Source organism: Podarcis vaucheri, assembly GCF_965113315.1.
Source record: "Podarcis vaucheri genome assembly, chromosome: 1".
Lineage (NCBI taxonomy): Eukaryota > Metazoa > Chordata > Lepidosauria > Squamata > Lacertidae > Podarcis > Podarcis vaucheri.
This window is the reverse complement of record NC_138759.1, coordinates 72,747,306-72,767,323: the sequence shown is the minus strand read 5'-3', so window position 1 is coordinate 72,767,323 and position 20,018 is coordinate 72,747,306. Positions and strand designations below refer to the sequence as shown.

The 20,018-nt window shown below is 46.0% G+C and overlaps 1 protein-coding gene across 1 annotated transcript in view; it reads right to left on the bottom strand.

Moving 5' to 3' along the window:
• The window catches only part of PDE3B (phosphodiesterase 3B), a 58,512-nt gene extending 42,862 nt beyond the window's left edge, over positions 1 to 15,650 (bottom strand). The window contains exon 1 of the mRNA XM_082193088.1: positions 13,249 to 15,650. Within this exon, the coding sequence (XP_082049214.1) occupies positions 13,249 to 14,283 (1,035 nt within the window). The 5' untranslated portion in view covers positions 14,284 to 15,650. The remainder of the gene's footprint in view (positions 1 to 13,248) is intronic.
• Between the last annotated feature and the right edge of the window lie 4,368 nt (positions 15,651 to 20,018).

Here is a 20,018-nt window from a genome sequence, read left to right as displayed (position 1 = left end):
TCTTCCCTGGTATTGATGTCAGACTGACTGGGCGGTAATTATTTGGGTCCTCTCTTTTCCCCTTTTTGAAAATAGGGACAACATTTGCCCTCCTCCAGTCTGCCGGGACTTTGCCTGTTCTCCAGGAATTCTCAAAGATGACTGCCAGTGGTTCTGAGATCACATCTGCCAGTTCTTTTAATACTCTTGGATGCAGCTCATCTGGCCCTGGAGACTTGAATACATCTAGACTAGCCAAGTATTCTTGTACTATCTCCTTAGTTATTCTGGGCTGTGTTTCCTCTGCTGAATCATTTGCTCCAAATTCTTCAGGTCGGGCATTGTTTTCTTTATCGGAGAAGACTGAGGCAAAGAAGGCATTGAGGAGTTCAGCCCTTTCTGTGTCCCCTGTTTGCATTTCACCATCTTCTCCTCTGAGTGACCCCGCTGTTTCTTTGTTCTTCCTTTTGCTACGAACATACCCATAAAAGCCTTTTTTTGTTGCTTTTAACCTCTCTAGCAAGCCTGAGTTCATTCTGTGCTTTAGCTTTTCTGACTTTGTGTCTACACGTGCTGGCTATTTGTTTGAATTCCTCTTTGGCGGTTTCCCCCCTTTTCCATTTTTTGTACACATTTTTTTTTTAATCTTAACTCAGTTAAAAGTTCTTTAGATAGCCACCCTGGCTTCTTTAGGCACCTTCCATGTTTCCGTCTCATTGGTATTGCCTGAAGTTGTGCTTTTACTATCTCCCTCTTAACAAACTCCCAGCCATCATGAACTCCCTTTCCTTTTAGTATTACTGTCCATGGGATCTCACCCTGCACTTCCCTAAGTTTTATGAAGTCGGCTTTCTTAAAGTCAAGAAATTGAGTCCTAGTATGCTTGGCTGCTCCTTTCCGCTGTATAGTAAACTTCAGAAGAGCATGATCACTCGCGCCTAATGATCCTTCCACTTCTACCCCACTAACCAGGTCATCAACATTGGTTAGGACCAGATCTAAAATGGCTGTTCCTCTTGTTGCTTCTCCCACTTTCTGGACAATGAAGTTGTCTGCAAGGCCAGTGAGGAATCTGTTTGACCTTATGCTCTTGGCTGAGTTTGACATCCAACAAATATCCGGGTAATTGAAGTCCCCCATTACTACTATCTCCCTTCCTTTTGCATTCTTGGCCATCTGTTCCAGGAAGGCATCATCTATGTCCTCCATTTGGCTTGGGGATCTATAGTAAACTCCCACAATGAGGTCACTCTTATTCTTCTCTCCCTTAATTTTGACCCAAATGCTCTCACTTTGGCTTTCAGGTTCTAAATCTTGGATCTCTTCACAGGTATACACATCCCTGACATATACCGCCACTCCTCCTCCTTTCTTGTTTGGTGTGTTTCTCTGAAATAGATTGTATCCCTCCATTATTACATTCCAATCGTGGGACTTATCCCACCAGGTTTCAGTGATGCCTGTTATGTCATATTTAGTTTGCTGTACCAAGAGCTCAAGATCATCTTGTTTATTTCCCATGCTTTGCGCATTAGTGTACAGACACTGAAGTCCATCAATCATTCCCCCGTGTCTCTTATTTAAGGATTTTTTCCTCCCACCACTAGGTCTGCGTGCTGTTTGCTCCATTTGGTCTATGACATTTGGATGATCATCTTCATCAATGGATAGACTCCTACCTTCAGGAGCACTGTCTCCCTCCCCCACATTAGTCAGTTTAAAGCCCTCCTAGAATCATAGAATCATAGAGTTGGAAGAGACCACAAGGGCCATCGAGTCCAACCCCCTGCCAAGCAGGAAACACCATCAGAGCACTCCTGACATATGGTTGTCAAGCCTCTGCTTAAAGACCTCCAAAGTAGGAGACTCCACCACACTCCTTGGCAGCAAATTCCACTCCTGATGAGGCTTCTGAGATTTTTGACAAAAACATTCCTCCCAACCATTGTGAGGTGCAGCCCATCGCTTGCCAGAAGTCCATCTTCAAGAAACTGCAGTCCGTGATCTAAGAATCCAAACCGTTCCTGTTTACACCATTTGCGAAGCCAGCTGTTCACTTCCACTATTTTTCCTTCTCTCCCTGGGCCACGTCGTTCAACTGGGAGGACAGATGAGATGACAATTTGTGCATTTAATTGCTTCAATTTCCTGCCCAGAGCCTCGTAGTCTCTTTTGATCTTCTGGAGGCTATTGCTTGCAGTGTCATTGGTTCCCATATGAACCAAGAGGAAGGGGTATTTGTCAGTGGGTTTTATGATTCCTTGCAGTCGTCCAGTTACATCTTGGATCTTAGCCCCGGGGAGACAGCACACTTCCCGAGACATCTTGTCAGGCCCACAGATCACTGCTTCTGTTCCCCTCAGTAGGGAATCCCCTATCACCACTACACGCCTCCTCTTAGGTCTGGTCGGGGTTCTTCCGTGAGCTGTCCGTTCCAAGGTCACCTGCACATTCCCTGAGGACTGACTTTGCTGCTCGTCTTCATATACCTGATCGACTGTAATGAGGGAGAGATCCTCAAATGGAGTCTGCTCTTCGTCTTCCATGCTAGGGGAGAGGACCTCAAAGCGATTGTGTATTTCTAAACAATCAGAGCGAACCCTGGGCCTCCTACTTCTTTGAGTCACGTTTCTCCATATATCTGGCTCCTGTGTTGGTGAACTAGCCTCCTTCTCAGGGGAGTCCCCTGTCTCCTCCTTGGTGGAGACGGTGTGCTCTGTTGCTTCCTTCCCAAACTGTGGTGCCCAGAATTGGACACAGTATTTCAGGTGTGGTCTTTCCAAGGCAGAATAGAGTGGTACTATTACTTCCCTTGATCTGGACACTATACTTCTGCTGATGAAGCCTAGAATTGGCCTTTTTTGTATTAGGCACTCTTAAACTGAGACTGTCCCACTTCTGCCCAACCAAATTCTTTTTTTTAGCATTAGACTTTTTTGCCCCAGGCCACCCTACTCTTGCTCCGTGCTTTCCCTGAGTGCTTCTGCTTGACTGAAAGGTGTCCTTGAATGTAATAATGTCTTTTGCTTGCCTGGATAGAGGATTAAATAATCGTATGGGTGGGACAGTGTAGAAACCTATAACGGTTGCAATGCTACAATACAGTCTACGGTATAGAGGAAAGAGTTACATTCATTTATTCACCTATTTTTGCCTCTTGTCCCCTACAGCATGTGGGCTGTGGAAGGCTCCACTCTTGTCCCCTACAGCATGTGGGCTGTGGAAGGCTCCCCATGAGGAAATGTGGACCTTGGGTTGAAAAAGAATAGCTTTTTGTACAGGATAGCTCTACAAACCAAAATGACATAGGCAATTTTCAGACCACCATTCTTTCAGACAGCAGTAGTGCATATGGGCCTTTATAGTAATGGCTGCTACAGTAAGGATGCAATCCAAGTAGGGATATCGCAGGATGCACTGTACCCACTTTTTCTCTAGCTCAAATGAGCCCTAATGGGAGTGAGAAAAACCCAAACTATTAGCTATTCTATGGAATGGGCAAAGAATTCAAACAGAAGAGTCCTGTTGGTTCAGAACAAATCCCTATCTAGTCCACCATACTGTTCTCACAGTGGCCAACAAAATGCTTATTGGAGGCTTGCAAGACAAGCTCCATCAGGCTCTTCCCTCAACTGTCATCTACAGTAGCCATTCCATCAGGCTACAGAAGAGAGAGATAAGACTGCAAGGCCTCTCCATCTGCTCTACTAAAAGACCAACAACACTTGGCTTCTGTCCTTGAATATTTCCATTCCAGCTGGTCATTAAAAGAATTCTGTAACTAAGAATTAGTGTTTCAATTTGCTTTTTTCTACCTCCCTGACAAACTCTTTTCCTTTTGTGTTATGTCTTTTACATTATGAATCTGAGGAGACTCGACTGTCTTATCACTGACATTTTTCAGCCACTCTAGGAAGATTTTTTTCAAAAGAGTGGGATAAAAATGGGGTAAATAAATAAATAATTTTCAATCTTTGGGTTAGTGCCATACTTCTAAAGAGCATTAGCATGATGCTGAGTCATTGGAGAAAGCAGCATTCTGTTTTCACCTTGCTGATTGTAAAAGATATAAACATTAATTGAGAACATTTCTGCAGGGGCGGAGGAAGGGGTGTGTGGTGGGTGCAGTCTGCCCCGAGTGTCACCGCTGAGGGAGGTGGCAAAATGCCGGGCGGCACTCACCATGGGGCCTGCAGCGCACAAGAGCCACGCATCTCTCCTGGGCTTGGGCACACGCAGGTTCCACACTGCCCAAAGAGTCCACCCACTGCCTCCCCCCCATCTGTAGGGCGGCTGAGTTGGAGGAGGCAGGCAAACTCTGGAGGCCTCGCAGTGTGCCCCCCCCCTGGGTGCGCTGCCCCAGGCACACGAGCAGCTTCCTCCGCCGCTGCATTTTTTTACTACATTTCTGGCTTATGGGAAACTAATTTGTTTCTGCATGGAGAAAGAAAAGTTTAGTATGGGATTAATTCAAAGGAAAACTGTGAAAATTGGATAGCACATGCTGCTTTAAGTAAGCCATAATCCACACACTATTTAAAATGTAAAATACTGTTGCAGTGTTACATATAGGACTCCTTTTAGAAAGGTTCAGTTAATTTCACGATGATCCAGTTAGCTTGTACAATGCCACAATTCCTTTTTATTGACAACAGAGCAACACCACTCATCTTCTGGAATTTGAGGGGTGGGGGGCAAAGCAAACATATGCCCTAGCTAGAGAGCAAGAGAGCAGAGGGAAGCAGAAGAGCAGCCACATTGTCCCAAATCCTGCTGCTTGCACCAGCCAGGGCAGAAGATGGAGGTATTTTCTTTTATTCCCATCCCTACTGTCTCACTCCACTTGTATCAGCTACAGGGGAACGGCAAGGCTTTGAACCCACCAGCACCAAAGCCACATGCCCTGTGCTGTAATATCCTGTCAGGGCCTTTTTGGAAGAGAACAGTGGCAATGGGAAGGTTCTAAGGGTTCTGCAGAGCCATCCCTACTGGTGGAGTTCTGACGGAGAGTTACCTCTACCTTATCCTCGTTCCCTCCAATGGCAAGATAAAGGGTTAGGATTGCACTTTAAGTTCTTAGCAAGCAATAAATACAGGCTACTAACATGAACTGTGTCTTCTATTTAGACAGCAAAAGGCTGGCATTTCAAGTTCAAGATACTTAAACAAATTGTTGTACATCGTGGTAACTAGCATCAGTCCAGGACCTGGGAGACCAGGGTTCAAATCTGCACTCTGCCATGAAGCTCACTGGGTGACCATGAGCGCGCGCGCGCGCACACACACACACACACACACACACGTGTGTGTGTGTGTGTGTGTGTGTATATATATATATATAATGTTTATTTGCTTTCGTAGATAATGTTTATAAATACATACATATATATATTTATACAGTACCTCAGTTTATGAACTTAATTCATTCCTGAAGTCCGTTCTTAGATCGAATCCGTTCTTAAACTGAGGCGCACTTTCCCTAATGAAGCCTCAAGCCAACAGTGCCCTTCCACCATTGCGATTTCATTCTTAGACTGAGGTACAGTTTGCAAACAGGGACACTACTTCTGGTTTTGCGGAGTTCTTAAACCGAATCGTCCGTAAACAGGACTGCTCTTAAACCGAGGCACCACTGTATATGTTTATAAATACATACTTACATATGCAGGCTCCAGTCAAACAAGAGTTTGTGAAGCTACCATCAACCAGATGTATATTGTCCCTGTCTGATGCCTATCCATTGACTAAAGGAAGCTAATCAGTCTTCAGAGAGGAGTTACCGTATTTTTTGCTCCATGAGGCACACCGGACCATAAGGCGCACCTAGTTTTTTTTTTGGGGGGGGGTCAAGAAAAAATCTTATTACACCCCCCCCCCACCTCAAAGAGCAGAGAAGCCAAGACAGCGAGCGGGATCCATCCTGCTTGCTGTCTTGGCTTCGTTTTTAGCCATGCGCAACCTCTCCCAGCTGGAGAGGTTGCGTGCGGCTTTGGCAGAAGGCAAGACAGCAAGTGGGATGGATCCTGCTCACTGTCTTGGCTTTGCTTTTAGCCGCGGGGCTGGGGCGGTAGAAGCCTGAGCTTCCCCCGACCCCAGCCCCCAGAACAGGTCCAGGAGCGGCAGCAAGGTTGCGCGCAACCTTGCCCCGGCTCCCGGAGCTTGCGGGGCTGGGGGCGGGGGGAGCCCAAGCTTCCCCCGACCCCAGCCCCCAAAACAGGTCCGGGAGCAGCGGCAAGGTGATGCCCAAGCCCCCAGAACAGGTCCGGGAGCAGCAACAAGGTTGCGAGAAACCTTGCCCCGGCTCCCGGAGCTTGCGGGGCGGGGCGCGGGGGAAGCCCGAGCTTCCCCCGACCCCAGCCCCCAGAACAGGTCTGGGAGCGGCAACAAGGCTGCAAAGCCTTTGGAGCACAGCGCGAATTCCCGCTGCACTCCAAAGGCTTCAGGCGGCTATCCCTGAAGCCTGGAGAGTGAGAGGGGTCAGTGCTCAGCGAAAGCAACGCGTAGCCTCCGGAGCGTGTAGGGAGCACTCCCTCTGTGCTTTGGAGGCTTCGCGTTGATATCGCTGAAGCCAAGGAGCCTGCATTCGCTCCATAGGACGCATACACATTTCCCTTTAATTTTTGGAGGGGAAAATTGCGTCCTATAGAGTGAAAAATATGGTAAATACAAACTCTTCTGTGGCCCTTGAGGCCTTTTTGGGCATCCCTTGGCAACATTTGATGCCTCCTCCAGCCCTTGCCTGCCTCCCCATAGTTAGGCACTGGGCTTTGAGGAGGTGTGAGGGCTCTGACAGGGTCCTAGAGTCCTCCCAACAACTTCCTAAAGCCTAATTAGTGCTTTCCCAGCTTTGGAAAGTAGGTGGGAGGGCTCTAGGACCCTGTCAGAGCCTGTCATGACAAAGACCAGTGCAGCTTTGGGGTGGCAGGAGGGCTTGGGGGAATTCCAATTTTGGCCTCGCTCCCCCCTGCCCCCCCCCGCACAGTGCACGACAAGGCAGCGTGCAGGCCCATGCTGAAATACACTTGCAGCCTACTTGGTATGAGAAGTTGGACCGCCCTGCTCTAGAATCTTTAACTGAAATGCACTTCATTGCTAAGCGGAGGTTTCCCCAAGCTTAGGTGCGTGAACTGCCTTTCATATCTTTTCTAGCCCTGATTAGCTTTCACATGCCCTGCCTCTGCAATATTGATCAGCTATATTTCTAAAGGGGTGTGGACACCTTGGTAAATGATGGATGATTTTCCTATTAAAGGGTGGGACACAAATCTCCTGGGAAATTAAATTCACTCTCTTCTAGAATAATCTCACTTCCTAATACTTACCAGAACTACATCTGTAGCTGAAACTGTTCCCAGCCAGGGATAGCCAGCCCAGGCTGCATGAGTCTGACGGTGTATGAAAGTTATGAAAAAGGCTTGAACAAAGACTCAGAAAAACACTAGAACTAAGAAAGTATTTTGTATCTTGTCCCTTCTGTATCCTAGATACCAGCGGGGGGGGGGGTATTAACATTTTTTTGAAACAGGTTATTTCCTTTTATACTTGAAAGATTGTATTATTCTGATTTCCTTACAATAAATGTTTATTTAACAGAAATATTGTGGCATTGATTTAACTCAATGTCTAACCAGACTGTGGATAAGATGTAGATATTCAGAGCCTGCCCTTTATAAAGAAACCACTGTGTCTGCCTAAAAAGGATCCCATCTCCACTGTACAGAAGTTGACAAGGCAGATAATCCCTTCCTTGCCTATAAATTCAAAAGAAAAAGTGCTGCCCGGATGCAAAAATATCTCCAAATTCACGCCTCTCCCTTTCCCCACTTTTCTGTATTGACAAATGTTAGGTGCCCCTTAGCAGCCATGGGGAGTTTGACAGCATTAACCCTCAGTGGCTCCTGATTGGTAAAATTCCCATGACCTGCTAGTCTTTTCCCCTCCTGGTTACACTGGAAGAAGGGGAACAATTTATTGTTATGTCCTCTCTCATGGAAATCAGGAGAGGTTCTTGCTACGAGCAAGTACCATGTTGATATTGTGTATTTTATCACTTATTAAATTTGTATAGCGCCCTTCATCTGAAAATCACATGGAAGTGATCACAGGCGAGCTTCCCTGGGGAGAGCATTCCACAAACAGGGAGGCACTGCAAGGAGACACACGAAGAAGGGCCTCAGGTGATGATTGCAGGGTCCAGGTCAGTTCAGGAGGTGCTTCAGGTATTGTGGTCCTGAGCCATTTAAGGCTTTATAGGACAAAACTAGCACTTTGAATTGGGCTCCAAAACTAATTGGCAGCCAGTGCAGTTGAGCCAGGATTGGTGCAATGTGCTCAAACAGTCTTGCCCCAGGGAACAACCTGGCGCTGAATTCTGCACCAGCTGAAATACATTGCAGTAATCTAATCTATAGGTTATCAGAGCATAGATGACAGAAGTTAGGCTATCCCTGTCAAGACAGCAGCACAGTGAGGCCCCACCAAGCTGAAGCTGATGGAAGACACTCCTTGCCAACGAGGCCACTTGCACCTCAAGAGAAAACGAAGAATCCAGAAGTGCCTCCAAGCTATGTACCTGCTCCTTCAGAGGAAGTGTAACCCCATCAAGAGCAAGCCACCTCCCATCCCTCTGCTCTAGGGAACCACCCACTAATAGTGCCTCAATCTTATCTGGATTGAGCTTCAGTTTGTTGGCTCTCACTCAATCCATTACTGAGGCAAAACAATGGCCAGCACATCCACTGCCACACCTCCAGATATAAAAGAGAAGTAGAGCTGGGTATCATCAGCATATTGCTCACAACATACTCCAAAACTCGGAATAACCCCACTCAGAGGTTTCATGTAGATATTAAACAGCACAGGAAATAAAAATGAGCCCTGATGAGCCCCACACTGAAGGCTCCACAGGGCTGAAGAGCACTCCCCAAGCATCACCGTCTGGAAACGATAATCCAAGTAGAACCAGCCCACTGCAAACCAGTGCCAAACACCTCTAACTCAGACAGCCACTCCAGAATGATGCCATGGTTAATGGTTTGGAAAGCTGCTGAGACATTGGGGACAATTAACAAGGACATGTTTCCCCTGTCTCTTCCCAAACAGAAGTCATCATACAAGGTGACCAAAGCAGCTTCTGTGCCAAAACTGGCACTAAACCCTAATTGAAATGGATCTAGGAAATCAGTTTCTTTCAGAAGCACCTGGATCTGGTCAGTGACCACCCACTCAAGAACTTTCCCCAAGAAGGGGAGACTGGAATAATTACAGCAAATTACAAGTGCTACATGTTCTTTTGATGTGAGAGAAGAAGCACAATTCATGAATAAGATGTGCTTCCTGTTTTGCCATGATTAGTGTGACATTAAAAAAGGAACTTGCACTGGGGAGATAAACAAGTAATTTCCTCATCTGAAACTTGCACACCTCTTCCATACAGGTTCCTTTCCAAACATTACACCATTTCTGTATCAGGGAAATGTACATGGTTGCTCTTACCACAGTACATCATGTATCTACAGTGGTACCTTGGTTCCAGAACGGCTTAGTTGCTGCAAACCCTGAATGCCGCAAACCCGGAAGTACTGTATTTTTCCATGTAAAAGCGATGCTTTTTGCTTTAAAAAAATTAGGCAAAAATTGGGTGTCATCTTATACATGGACAGTGAATGAAGAGGGGGGACGTGCGATTAATGGCAGCAGCAAGCAGGATACTGGCAGTAGTGATTGGGTCAGTGATTGGTGGCTGTGGCTGTGGTAACTGGGCAGATGACTGGCAGCTGTGGCGAGGCAGAAAGGTGATTGGCGGCTGCAAAGTGGATGAGTGTGCTGTTGGTGGTGGCAAGCGGGCAGACAATTGGTGGCTGCGGACAGATGTGCAATTGGTAGTGGCTGTGGCAAGTGATCAGCAGTGGCAGGCAGGCGGGTGAGCGACTGGCAGAAGTGACCTCCCTCGCCCTCCCAAAAAGCTAAACAACCTAATTTCTTAATTTTGGGTCAAAAAAAATAAGGGTCATCTTATACATGGAAAAATACAGTAAGTGTTCCAGTTTGCAAACGTTTTTCAGAAGCCGAACGTGCAACATAGCTTCCGCTTAAGTGCAGGAAGCTCCTGCAGCCAATCGGAATCTGCGCCTTGGTTTTCGAACGGTTTTGGGAGTCGAATGAGAACCAAGGTTCCACTGTAGTCTAATACAGCAAACAAATACTTTTTAGTGCAAACTTCCAGTGTTCAAGAAACTTACAAATAATTTAATGGGCACATTCGTGCCCAAATTCGTGTATATAATATGTGTTTGTTTCCATCTTGTTTGATCTGTGCTTTGGAACTGGCACCACAGAATTACACCATAATAATGTACCAATTGTGCAATTTTAAAGTAAGTTTCTAGATCTAAAATTGTACTGAGGGACAGACTGACTTTCTTGCATTTCCACCACACTCCCTCAATGAAAGAATTCGATTTGTTTTGTGTTTTCTGAAAGTGAAAATTCAAGTGCTATACGTATGAAACAAATTCTTTAAATGCTCAAATAAATTAACTCTTAGACAGCAGCTCCTTGCCCATTTATTTGACAGTAAGTCCCAATGAACTTAATGTGATTTATTCTGTGCAGATACGTACAGGATTAAACACACAGTGTACTGCTTTAAAAAGTATAATAATAATAATAATTTATTATTTATACCCCGCCCATCTGGCTGGGTTTCCCCAGCCGCTCTAGGTGGCTTCCAACCAAATATTAAAAACACAATACAGCATTAAACATTAAAAACTTCCCTGAACAGGGCTGCCTTCAGATTTCTTTTAAAAGTAAGATAGATGCTTATTTCCTTTGACATCCGATGAGAAGGCATTCCACAGGGCAGGCACCACTACTGAGAAGGCCCTGTGCCTGATTCCCTGTAACCTCACTTCTTGCAGTGAGGGAACAAACAGAAGGCCCTCAGGGCTGGACCTCAGTGTCCAGGCTGAATGATGGGAGTGGTATACAGGACCGAGGCCGTTTAGGGCTTTAAAGGTCAGCACCAACACTTTAAATTATGCTCAGAAACGTACTCGGAGCCAATGCAGGTCTCTCAGGACTGGTGTTATATGGTCTCAGCTAGAAAGCTAGGAAGAGATATTTGCACCATTAAGATCGATCATATGTACAGTATATAATATAATATACTGTATTATTAAATGGATTTTTTAAACTTGATTGAATCTCCCTGCAGAAAGAAGGGAGTGTACTTTACAAAACTACATAAAATTAGTTTAGTACAAACTTCTGGCATAATAAGGCCATGATCTGAATACTAAGGTAATGGGCTACATTAAGAGTTACTAACTGATATACAACACCTATTAACTCCTTTTGAGCAATATGAATTGGCTTTTTAATGTTTAAAGAAAAAAGCTAAAGAAAAAGGTGTGGAAATTAAAATATTCATGTTCCTCTATTTGCAATGTTTTACGCTAAAAAAGCCCTATATACAAAGGGCATTTACTATTATTTATACTGTATACATTACATTATTTACTATATTTATTAGTAGGCTACTTCAAACATCTGACTACAAAACTATTTCTGAAGGCCTACTAATAATCCTATTATAACAAAGATGATACTTTCAGTTAATTTCTACTTTATTTAAAATAAAAATGCAATGTAAATTTCCTTTATCATAGTAAATATGAACAAAAAGTTTTAGAAAACTAAGCAGTAAATCTTAGACTGTGTTCAAGAACAGCTTGCTGGAGACACACAGAGCTTAAGATTTTAATCAAAAAATACAATCACATTACAATAAAACAAACTAAGCAGCCATACAGTACGTTTCTAAGTTCCAGCATATCCATATGCTTTTTCACTTCACACAAAACCTCAGTATAGAAAAGCTTGGTGTCTGAGAACTAGACAGCCCAACCATATATTGTATATGTTTACTCAGAAACCAGTCCTACTGATTTCAATAGGGCTTCCACTACTGTATTTGTGCATAGAATTGCAGCCTTAGGATACACATTGATAATAAGTTTCTTGATGCAACATAAGGTGGAGCCAGTTCAATAGAAACTCCTCAGATGCTTTCTTAATTTGTTACTGGCCAATTTTTGTGTGATAGTCAATTTTTCCAGTTAGGAGGAAATCCCATACTAGCTGTCAACTCTAAAGTTTTTCCAGCATCTGACTATTTCTATTTGGGGTATTCACTTTGCTGACGCAAGATAATGTATTATGCACAAGGCAAATTACAGAAGAATAGAAAAAAATGTGCCCACTAAAAATCCCTTCAAGCACAATTCCTGCTGACAACTATGGCTTGATTCAATCACACATACACACTACATATGCCAGTTGTTTCCTATGACAGTACAGCCAGTAAATGCTTTGTCTCACTTCTGAGCTGAATTTCAGCTTTTCATACAACAAATGCTACTAGCTTAACATATTGAAACCCTATTCTCTAATGTTGATACAGGATTCGCAGTATTCTTTCCTCAGCCTTGTTTCTTGGCACCATATGAAACCGTTATTAGTCCTCTATGTTATCAAAGCATAACAGGTTGCCTCTCAAATTCTGTTAAAATGCTCCTTTGTTTTTTTAGTAAGTGAAGCTTGCCCAGTTTGCTGGATTTCAATGGATCAAATGATAAGCAATGCTGCATGAAAAACTCTGAACAAACATCCTCTTCATTGGCAAAAGAATTCTGTTTGCATGTTCACACTTTCCCCCATCCTTCTCCATGGCACTACCTGGCTAATTCCAAAAGCTCCATGGTTGTGTGGAAATTCAGTTTGAAAATTCATACTAACTTTGCAACTAAAAAGTCTTTCTTTCTGTAGAAGTTACTGACCCAAAATACATCACTTCACCATTTTTGCTGTCCTGTTACAAAGTCCTAATAAGGTTTCATTTTATGTTCCCATGTAACTGAGCGTGGAGCATGCAAGTTTTCAAAAGGGGTAGAATATCAGGAAGCACAACAAATAGTCAAGTAGCACTTCAAAAGCCAATAATATCAGGGCATACAGGACTCTTGTTGTTTTTCCTTCCGCAGCTCCCTCTCTGGAAGTTTATACCAGGAGACTGGAGTTCTAAGTACAGACCAAATCGGAATGTTCAGTTTCACCTCGGATTTAAGATAAACCTAAAGCATCAAAATAGTGGCCTGAGCGCCTAGCAAACAAACTGCGATCTTCTTTCTCCAGCGTCCTTGGTGAGGCCAAAGTTTTCTGTTAGAGAAAAGTTACCCTTCACCTCCCTGCCGGAGGAAGGCTTACCTGTTCTCTGGAAATGCAAGGCAACGAGGGTCTCCTGAACATTTTGCAGCTCCCATAGTAACTGGTGGACGTCTCCCCCAAAGACACGCAGCTGGATCTCCTCCGGGGTCGGATCACGGGCACTTTTTCCTCTGCTGCGCCGCTCGGCGACTTGGGGTAAGGAGACTGGCGGTGGTCGTGCAGCGGCGGCGGCTGGGGCTGGTGGTGCGGCTGGGGCTCCCGCCCGGGCGAGCAACAGCAGCAGGAGGCGAAGGCGCAGCGCCGTCCGCCCAGCAGCGCCAACAGGCACCCCGCCACTCCGACGGCGCCGGACAGCAGGGGCCTAAGGGCCGGGGCCAGAGAGCCCAGGCTGGAGAGCGACAGCAGCCACACGAGGGCGGAGAAAACCAGCAGCAGGAGTCTCCTGCGGTGCCTGAGGCTGCGCTGCGCGAGGGTCAGCCCGGCCACGGTGCTCAGCGTGACCAGCAGCCGGCCCGCCAGCACCTGCAGTTGGGCCGTCGGGGGGTCGGGGGCGCCCTGCTCAGCCGCCTCCTCTCGGCAGGGGAAGAGCAGCGCCGCCAAGTCCCCCGCTTGGCAGCACAGCGGCAGCGCCAGGAGCCACCGGGGGCCGCCGGGCTCGTCCCGGGCCAGGTAGCAGGTGAGGAAGAAGAAAGCGCAGGCGAGGGTGAAGAGCGGGCTCAGGCACTGGCCCAGTCCCGCCAGCGGCAACAGCAGCGCCCGCGGAGCCGCCGCCGCCTTCCTCTCGCCCTCGCTCCAGGCGAGCCAGCACGAGAGCAGCAGCGCCGCCGAAGCGGCAGCCAGGGCGCCCAGCCCCACGGAGAGGGAGCCCCGAGGGCAAGCGGCCCGGAGCAGCGAGACAGAGCCGAGCGGCGGGCTCTGCGGCAGCGGGGTGGCGTGGCCCTTCACGTAGCCGTTCCTCAGGCTGGGCTCCGCGCCGGCCGGGGCAGGAGGAGGCGGGCTGGCAAGTTTGTTGTTATGCCTGTGAGGAGCGAGGGGGGAGCAGGAGGGGGAGGAGGCTTCTTCCTCTTCCCTCATGGTGGTCGCGCGGGAAAAGCGGGAAGGCCGTCAGCTTCTCTTCCCTCCGGGCTTTGCCTCGCTCATCTTCGTCGAAAGAAAGGCACGCGGAGCGAGGCGGCGGCGGCGGCGAGCGGAGCCCAAACGGCGGCGGCGGCAGAGGCTGAGAGTCCGGACTCGGAGCATGGTGGGTAAAAGGGGGGAGGAGGGAGGGAGAGAGGGAAAGGTAAAAGTATCTCTTTCTCCCTCGCTCGCTGCGCTCCCTCAGAGAGAACTCGCGGTCGCCTCCCAGAGCTCAACGGCTGCAACGGTCCGTTCGCGCGCGCTTCCACGCTCTGAGAAATAACGACTTTCAGGAGGGTCCGGTGTGGCGAACGAAGTTTTGCGCCGCCGCCGCCGCGTGAAGTCACGTGGCAGTAGGCGCCGAAAGCACCGACGAAGTAGAAAATCCGCCACGCGCCCCCCCCCCCTCAAGTACAGTTGGATCCTAACGGTCGGAGGTGGAGGGCGGCGGGAGGCCGAACAGCGCACGAACTCAGAACATATTGGCTGTCAAGCTGCAGTTCTCGCCCTGCTTACTGGGGAGTAAGCCCCGCTGATTTCCGTAGGACTTGCTTCTGAGTAGCAGGGCCAGCATGAGGCAAAGTGAGGCGACCGCCCGCCTCGAGTGGCAGGTTCCACGGGAGCAGCAGACCCGGGAGGGAATGGCAGGGGCTGCCCCCTGAAGCCCCCTGGTATATCTGCACCCACCTGGCATGGTTCAGAGTGGGGCCCTTTTCCCTCCCTCCCCCATGACGGCCTTTGATTCCCCTTTCAACTGACTGGTGGGGTTGATTTGATTTTCCACCTTGGTTCCTGATGTAGATCTTCACTCAAACCCCTTGTTTCCTGGTCTGGGGGGGGGGGCACCATTCTGTGGTTCATCTCAGATGCCAAAAAGATTTGGGTTGGCCTTGCTGAGTAGAAATGGATAGGCATGTGCAGTTCATCCCGCTGAGTTCAGTGGGGCATAGATCCAGGGTAAATGAGTACAGAATTGTACTTTAAATGTCAGGGATGCAACACTTTTCGTCTCAAACCTTCACACTGGATGCTTCTCTGTTTCACCTTTCTTTTTTAACATCCAACTTTTATTAGCTTAATATTTTTGTCTCTTAAAGTGTTGGCAGTGGAACAAACAGACGTTCTTACTATGAAAAGTAATTGATTAAAATGGATTTTAGATTAGGCCCCTCATTAAAACAGCATTTTAGACACAGCTGGTAAAAGGTCATTTTCACCATTTCGTTCCATCTTCAGGTCTAATCTAAAGCCCAATAAATTATCAGGATTCAAGAATGGGTAGGGCTATGCAACAAGTCTAGGGGTCAGTCGCCATAAAAATAATTTCCATCCTCCCATTTTATGGATTCTGCGCTTTCCCTTGTAGGAAATTAGTGCTATGCATTTCACAGCGCTGTGCAATCACCCTGCACAAGAACCACCAGCTGGGCCTTATCCATTCAGCTTAAGACTTAGGCAAGTTGGTATGTCAGGAGGTGTTTTTTTTTTAAGGTTTGGGGGTCCCTGGCTTTAAGCAGAAATGTAAGCTCCTTGAATTGGGCCTAGAAAAATAATTGTTAACCAGTGTAATAATTTTGGAATGGGAATTTGTGTTCAGACTGCTCCTCAATAGCACTTTGGCTGCCATATTTTGCATTAGTCCGTTTTTCAGGATCAGCACCAAGAACAAGCCCTCAAAGGCTGTTACAAAGGGGATCGGCTTCCTGATGAGAACAGTGAAAGATATATGAATGATGGTGACACCCACCCTCTCTCCAATCTGTGCTGATGCTGGATTGAGTACCCTTGGGTGCAAAGCTGGGTCAAAAGTATATCACCCAGGTCTCTGCAAGTCATACCAGGCTGGTCCTTTATCGATGTTTTCTTCAGGACTAAACCGGTATTTATCAATAACACTGTCAGAGAATGAGTAACTAACATGGCTACTCCATTTCTGTGAGCTGGGGATCAGCTGACACTGGGTAATGGCTTTATAATAGCTAGCAGAGGCAGATTTAGGGCAGGGTGACTGGTTACTCCACATAGGGGCCAAGAGGGTGCCTTCCCTTCTTCCCAAAGCTCTGGACTTTAGGAAGGAGGTGTGAGGGCTCCTAGAATCTTCTTGCCTCCTACCCAAAGCCTAGTTAGCACTTGACCAACTTTGGGAAGGAGGTGTCAGGGCTCTATGACCTGCCAGAGCCTCATGACTCCTTCCCAAAGACCTGCAGGTCCCTTATATGCCTTGGCAGGGGGCAGGTGTTACATTTTGGCCTTGCACAGGGCGCCATACTACTAAGGTAAACTCCAGTAGCTAGAAGAATACTAAGGTCAACCCCTTTTTACAAGATCTGAATAGTTTCTCCCCAAACCATATCTGCTCGTACTCACAGAGATGATAGCTCCTTGTTCCACCCAACTACTTCCCTTCCCTAGGCACATAAACTAACATGTTCCAAAGATGGGGACTCAAAAGACCATTATCTTAATGCTCTTAATGATATTCCCAATTTGAACAAGATGTTATTTTCACTTCTGCAGGTAAATTGATCCTACCAGGAAGCTCAGCTACACTAACATCTCACAAAGACAAAAATGAGACAATGTTAAAAACAAAAACACCCTCAATATCCACTTAGCAACAAATTCTGCAGTTCCACCCGTTTGTGTATAAAATACAAACTACAAACATTTTAGTAGCACAAGTCATCTTCTCTCATGCTGTAGCTGTAAAATACAGCCTATGTACCATTTAACAGCAGTGTTAAAAGTTGAAATACATAATTTTTTTTTAGGTTTTTATGAAGTTCAACGACAGTATTCCTAAAGTACAGAAACAGTTCAAACAAAGTGCCTATATTTCTCTGTTTGCAAAATAACTCTTCCCCCAAACTGCCCATGCTTAAAATTTGATTCTGTTGATACACACCCCATTTAGTAAAGCAACCCAGAATTCCTGCAATTTTAGCAGCCAAGGTCTGCCAAAGCATAGACATAACTCTTCTATTTGGTGTCCATAATATACTGCAAGGGATGCGGGTGGTGCTGTGGGTTAAACCACAGAACCTAGGACTTGCCGATCAGAAGGTCGGCAGTTCGAATCCCCACGGCGGGGTGAGCTCCCGTTGCTCGGTCCCTGCTCCTGCCAACCTAGCAGTTCGAAAGCATGTCAAAGTGCAAGTAGATAAATAGGTACCGCTCCGGCGGGAAGGTAAACAGCGCTTACGTGCGCTGCTCTGGTTCGCCAGAAGCGGCTTAGTCATGCTGGCCACATGACCCGGAAGCTGTACGCCGGCTCCCTTGGCCAATAAAGCGAGATGAGCGCCACAACCCCAGAGTTGGTCATGACTGAACCTAATGGTCAGGGGTCCCTTTACCTTTAGTATACTGCAAGAAATTCTCTCCTAAACTCACCTCTGTCAGTTTGAGACTGGACGCTGTGCCATTATCCCATTTACGCAAACAATCCTGATCCTTTGGTCACCTAAATCACACATCTAGCTGGCACTCATGATATGCAGCTGAAAATGTCTCCAGAATCAACAGCCATACAAGTGTCTGTTTCAGGAAGGGCACTGTGCCAATCTCTTTATGTAAACTGCCTGGTACACCTAGTACCCAGGCAGCCATGGTGAAACACATAGAATATAACTGTTTGAAAGCACAAAATCTTCGAACCCCTCTTACAAATGCCCATTCCAGAGAGGACACTCTGGCCCCCTTTCCATTTGTAAAGGCAGCTCAGAATATCTTGCTCCTGGACTATCTTTGAGTGGCCACTATTGGGAAAGGTTAGTTTTGATTTATATAACCATTCAATGCTTAATCTCAGCTAGGATGGGTGGCCTCAAGCAGCATTCAGGGGGGAAAAAACCACTTTCCATTGGGATTGACTTTTGGCAGTCCTGGGAAATAGCTGACATGGTGTTGGGGGTTATTTCATACTTATCTGCTTTCCATTTTATAACTCCACTTCTTCCACCAGCTCTATATTCACTTTGGGTGAGAAATTTAGATGGTGGTGCCTCCAGGCCATTAGCTTTTATGTATATACAGAAGGTATCAGAAGCCAGCAGACAAGTGGTTCTCACCTTACTCTGAATTCTCTGCAACACCCCCCCCCCTTATCTCTAACCCTTGCCTGAAGATAGCATGAATCCCAAGGGGGATTACTCTTACAAGGTGACCTTTTATTTACACACACACACACACACACACACACACACACAAAAACCACCTTTTAAAAGGAACTCTCTCAAAACTTTAATCTAGTCAAAACTGTTAAAAACAAATCAATAGTTAAAAACAGTAGGAACTAATATATTGAACCAGTGCAATCTTCATTACAATACATGGCAAGAAAAAAATGTTCTTAAGGTTGAAGAAAGAACAATGAGAAGACTATGAACACCTCCCAAGTAACAAGATTCCACAATTGATGGACCACTGCTAAAAAGATCGTGGATATATTGTATTGCCTATTTTTTCATCTTTTTAATAGCTTAATGTATATATTTCTATATGTTTTAGCCCATCCTGAACATTGGGGATGGAATAGGCTTGAAATGTAAGTAAAAATTTAATAATGTTTGCATTATATTTATTGTTATTTCTCCACTTTTATATACTGCTTGATTGTAAAATGTTTCACAAAAAGAGTAAGACAATAAAACTGACGGAATATGCATGTGCATTCAACTGTGTAATGGTATTTGATCACCCAGGAGATTGCAGTTGCAGAGATAAGAAAAGAAGAGTCATTCCGTTGTCTGGAGAGGTCACTTCCTGGTTCTCATGAAGAAGCCGTTTTCAACAAAGCCCATCAACGGAAGCGCGCAGTTGTATTGAGGCAGCATCAGGTGTTAAAATTTTGTATCCCTAACAATTTTGCGCCCAGGGCAACTGCCCCTGTGAGCCCACCCTGCCACGCTGCACCACTACTTCCAACTCTACAATTACCAGTATTTGATTCTATGAAACCATATATCATCTATGAGCTATGAATGGTGACTTACCGAAGGCTCAGTACTGTAAAGCTATTTCTGTTGCAGGTCTGGGACTACAAATGCAGAAGAACTGTCAATCACTAGTAGTCCCCACTAGTGGGGTCTGGTTGCCTTGAGGGGTCTCAAGTTCTACAAATCTGTTGTAGACATTTTACCATTGCCTACATGGAACCATAGAAAAAAATCAAATACACTGTTTTCAGAAATGTCTTTACACCAGTGAAATCTCTAATAATGTAGGCATCATGCATTATGTACTGTCTGAAGTCAGGAATCTGTCAAAACAGTTGCAGAGGAAGGATGTTTCGATGCCAGAAGCTGTCTCGCTGTTGTCAAGGCAGGATCATATTTCTGCTTCCAAAGCAGATGGTCTTGGAGCAGAGGTGACTAAGATGGCGCTGCCAAAGAAAATGTTTGCTGTACATAATGTTGAATTGAAATAACACAAAGCGGTTGCAGCCAATGCATTATTCGGCAGGTTGGCAAACTGTAAATAAATGCGAACGATGTCAACAGGACTCCCAAAACTAAAATCCACTCTGAAAAATATTATGAAATACAATAACTTGGCTGGGTATATTATACCAAAGTCATTTCCTGTATTGTAAATCAGAAGTTAAGTATTAGCACAGACTTCATACATCTACAGCTATCATCTTATGCATATAGCTGTTTCTTATCAATGGCAGATCCATTTTAATCATCATCCAA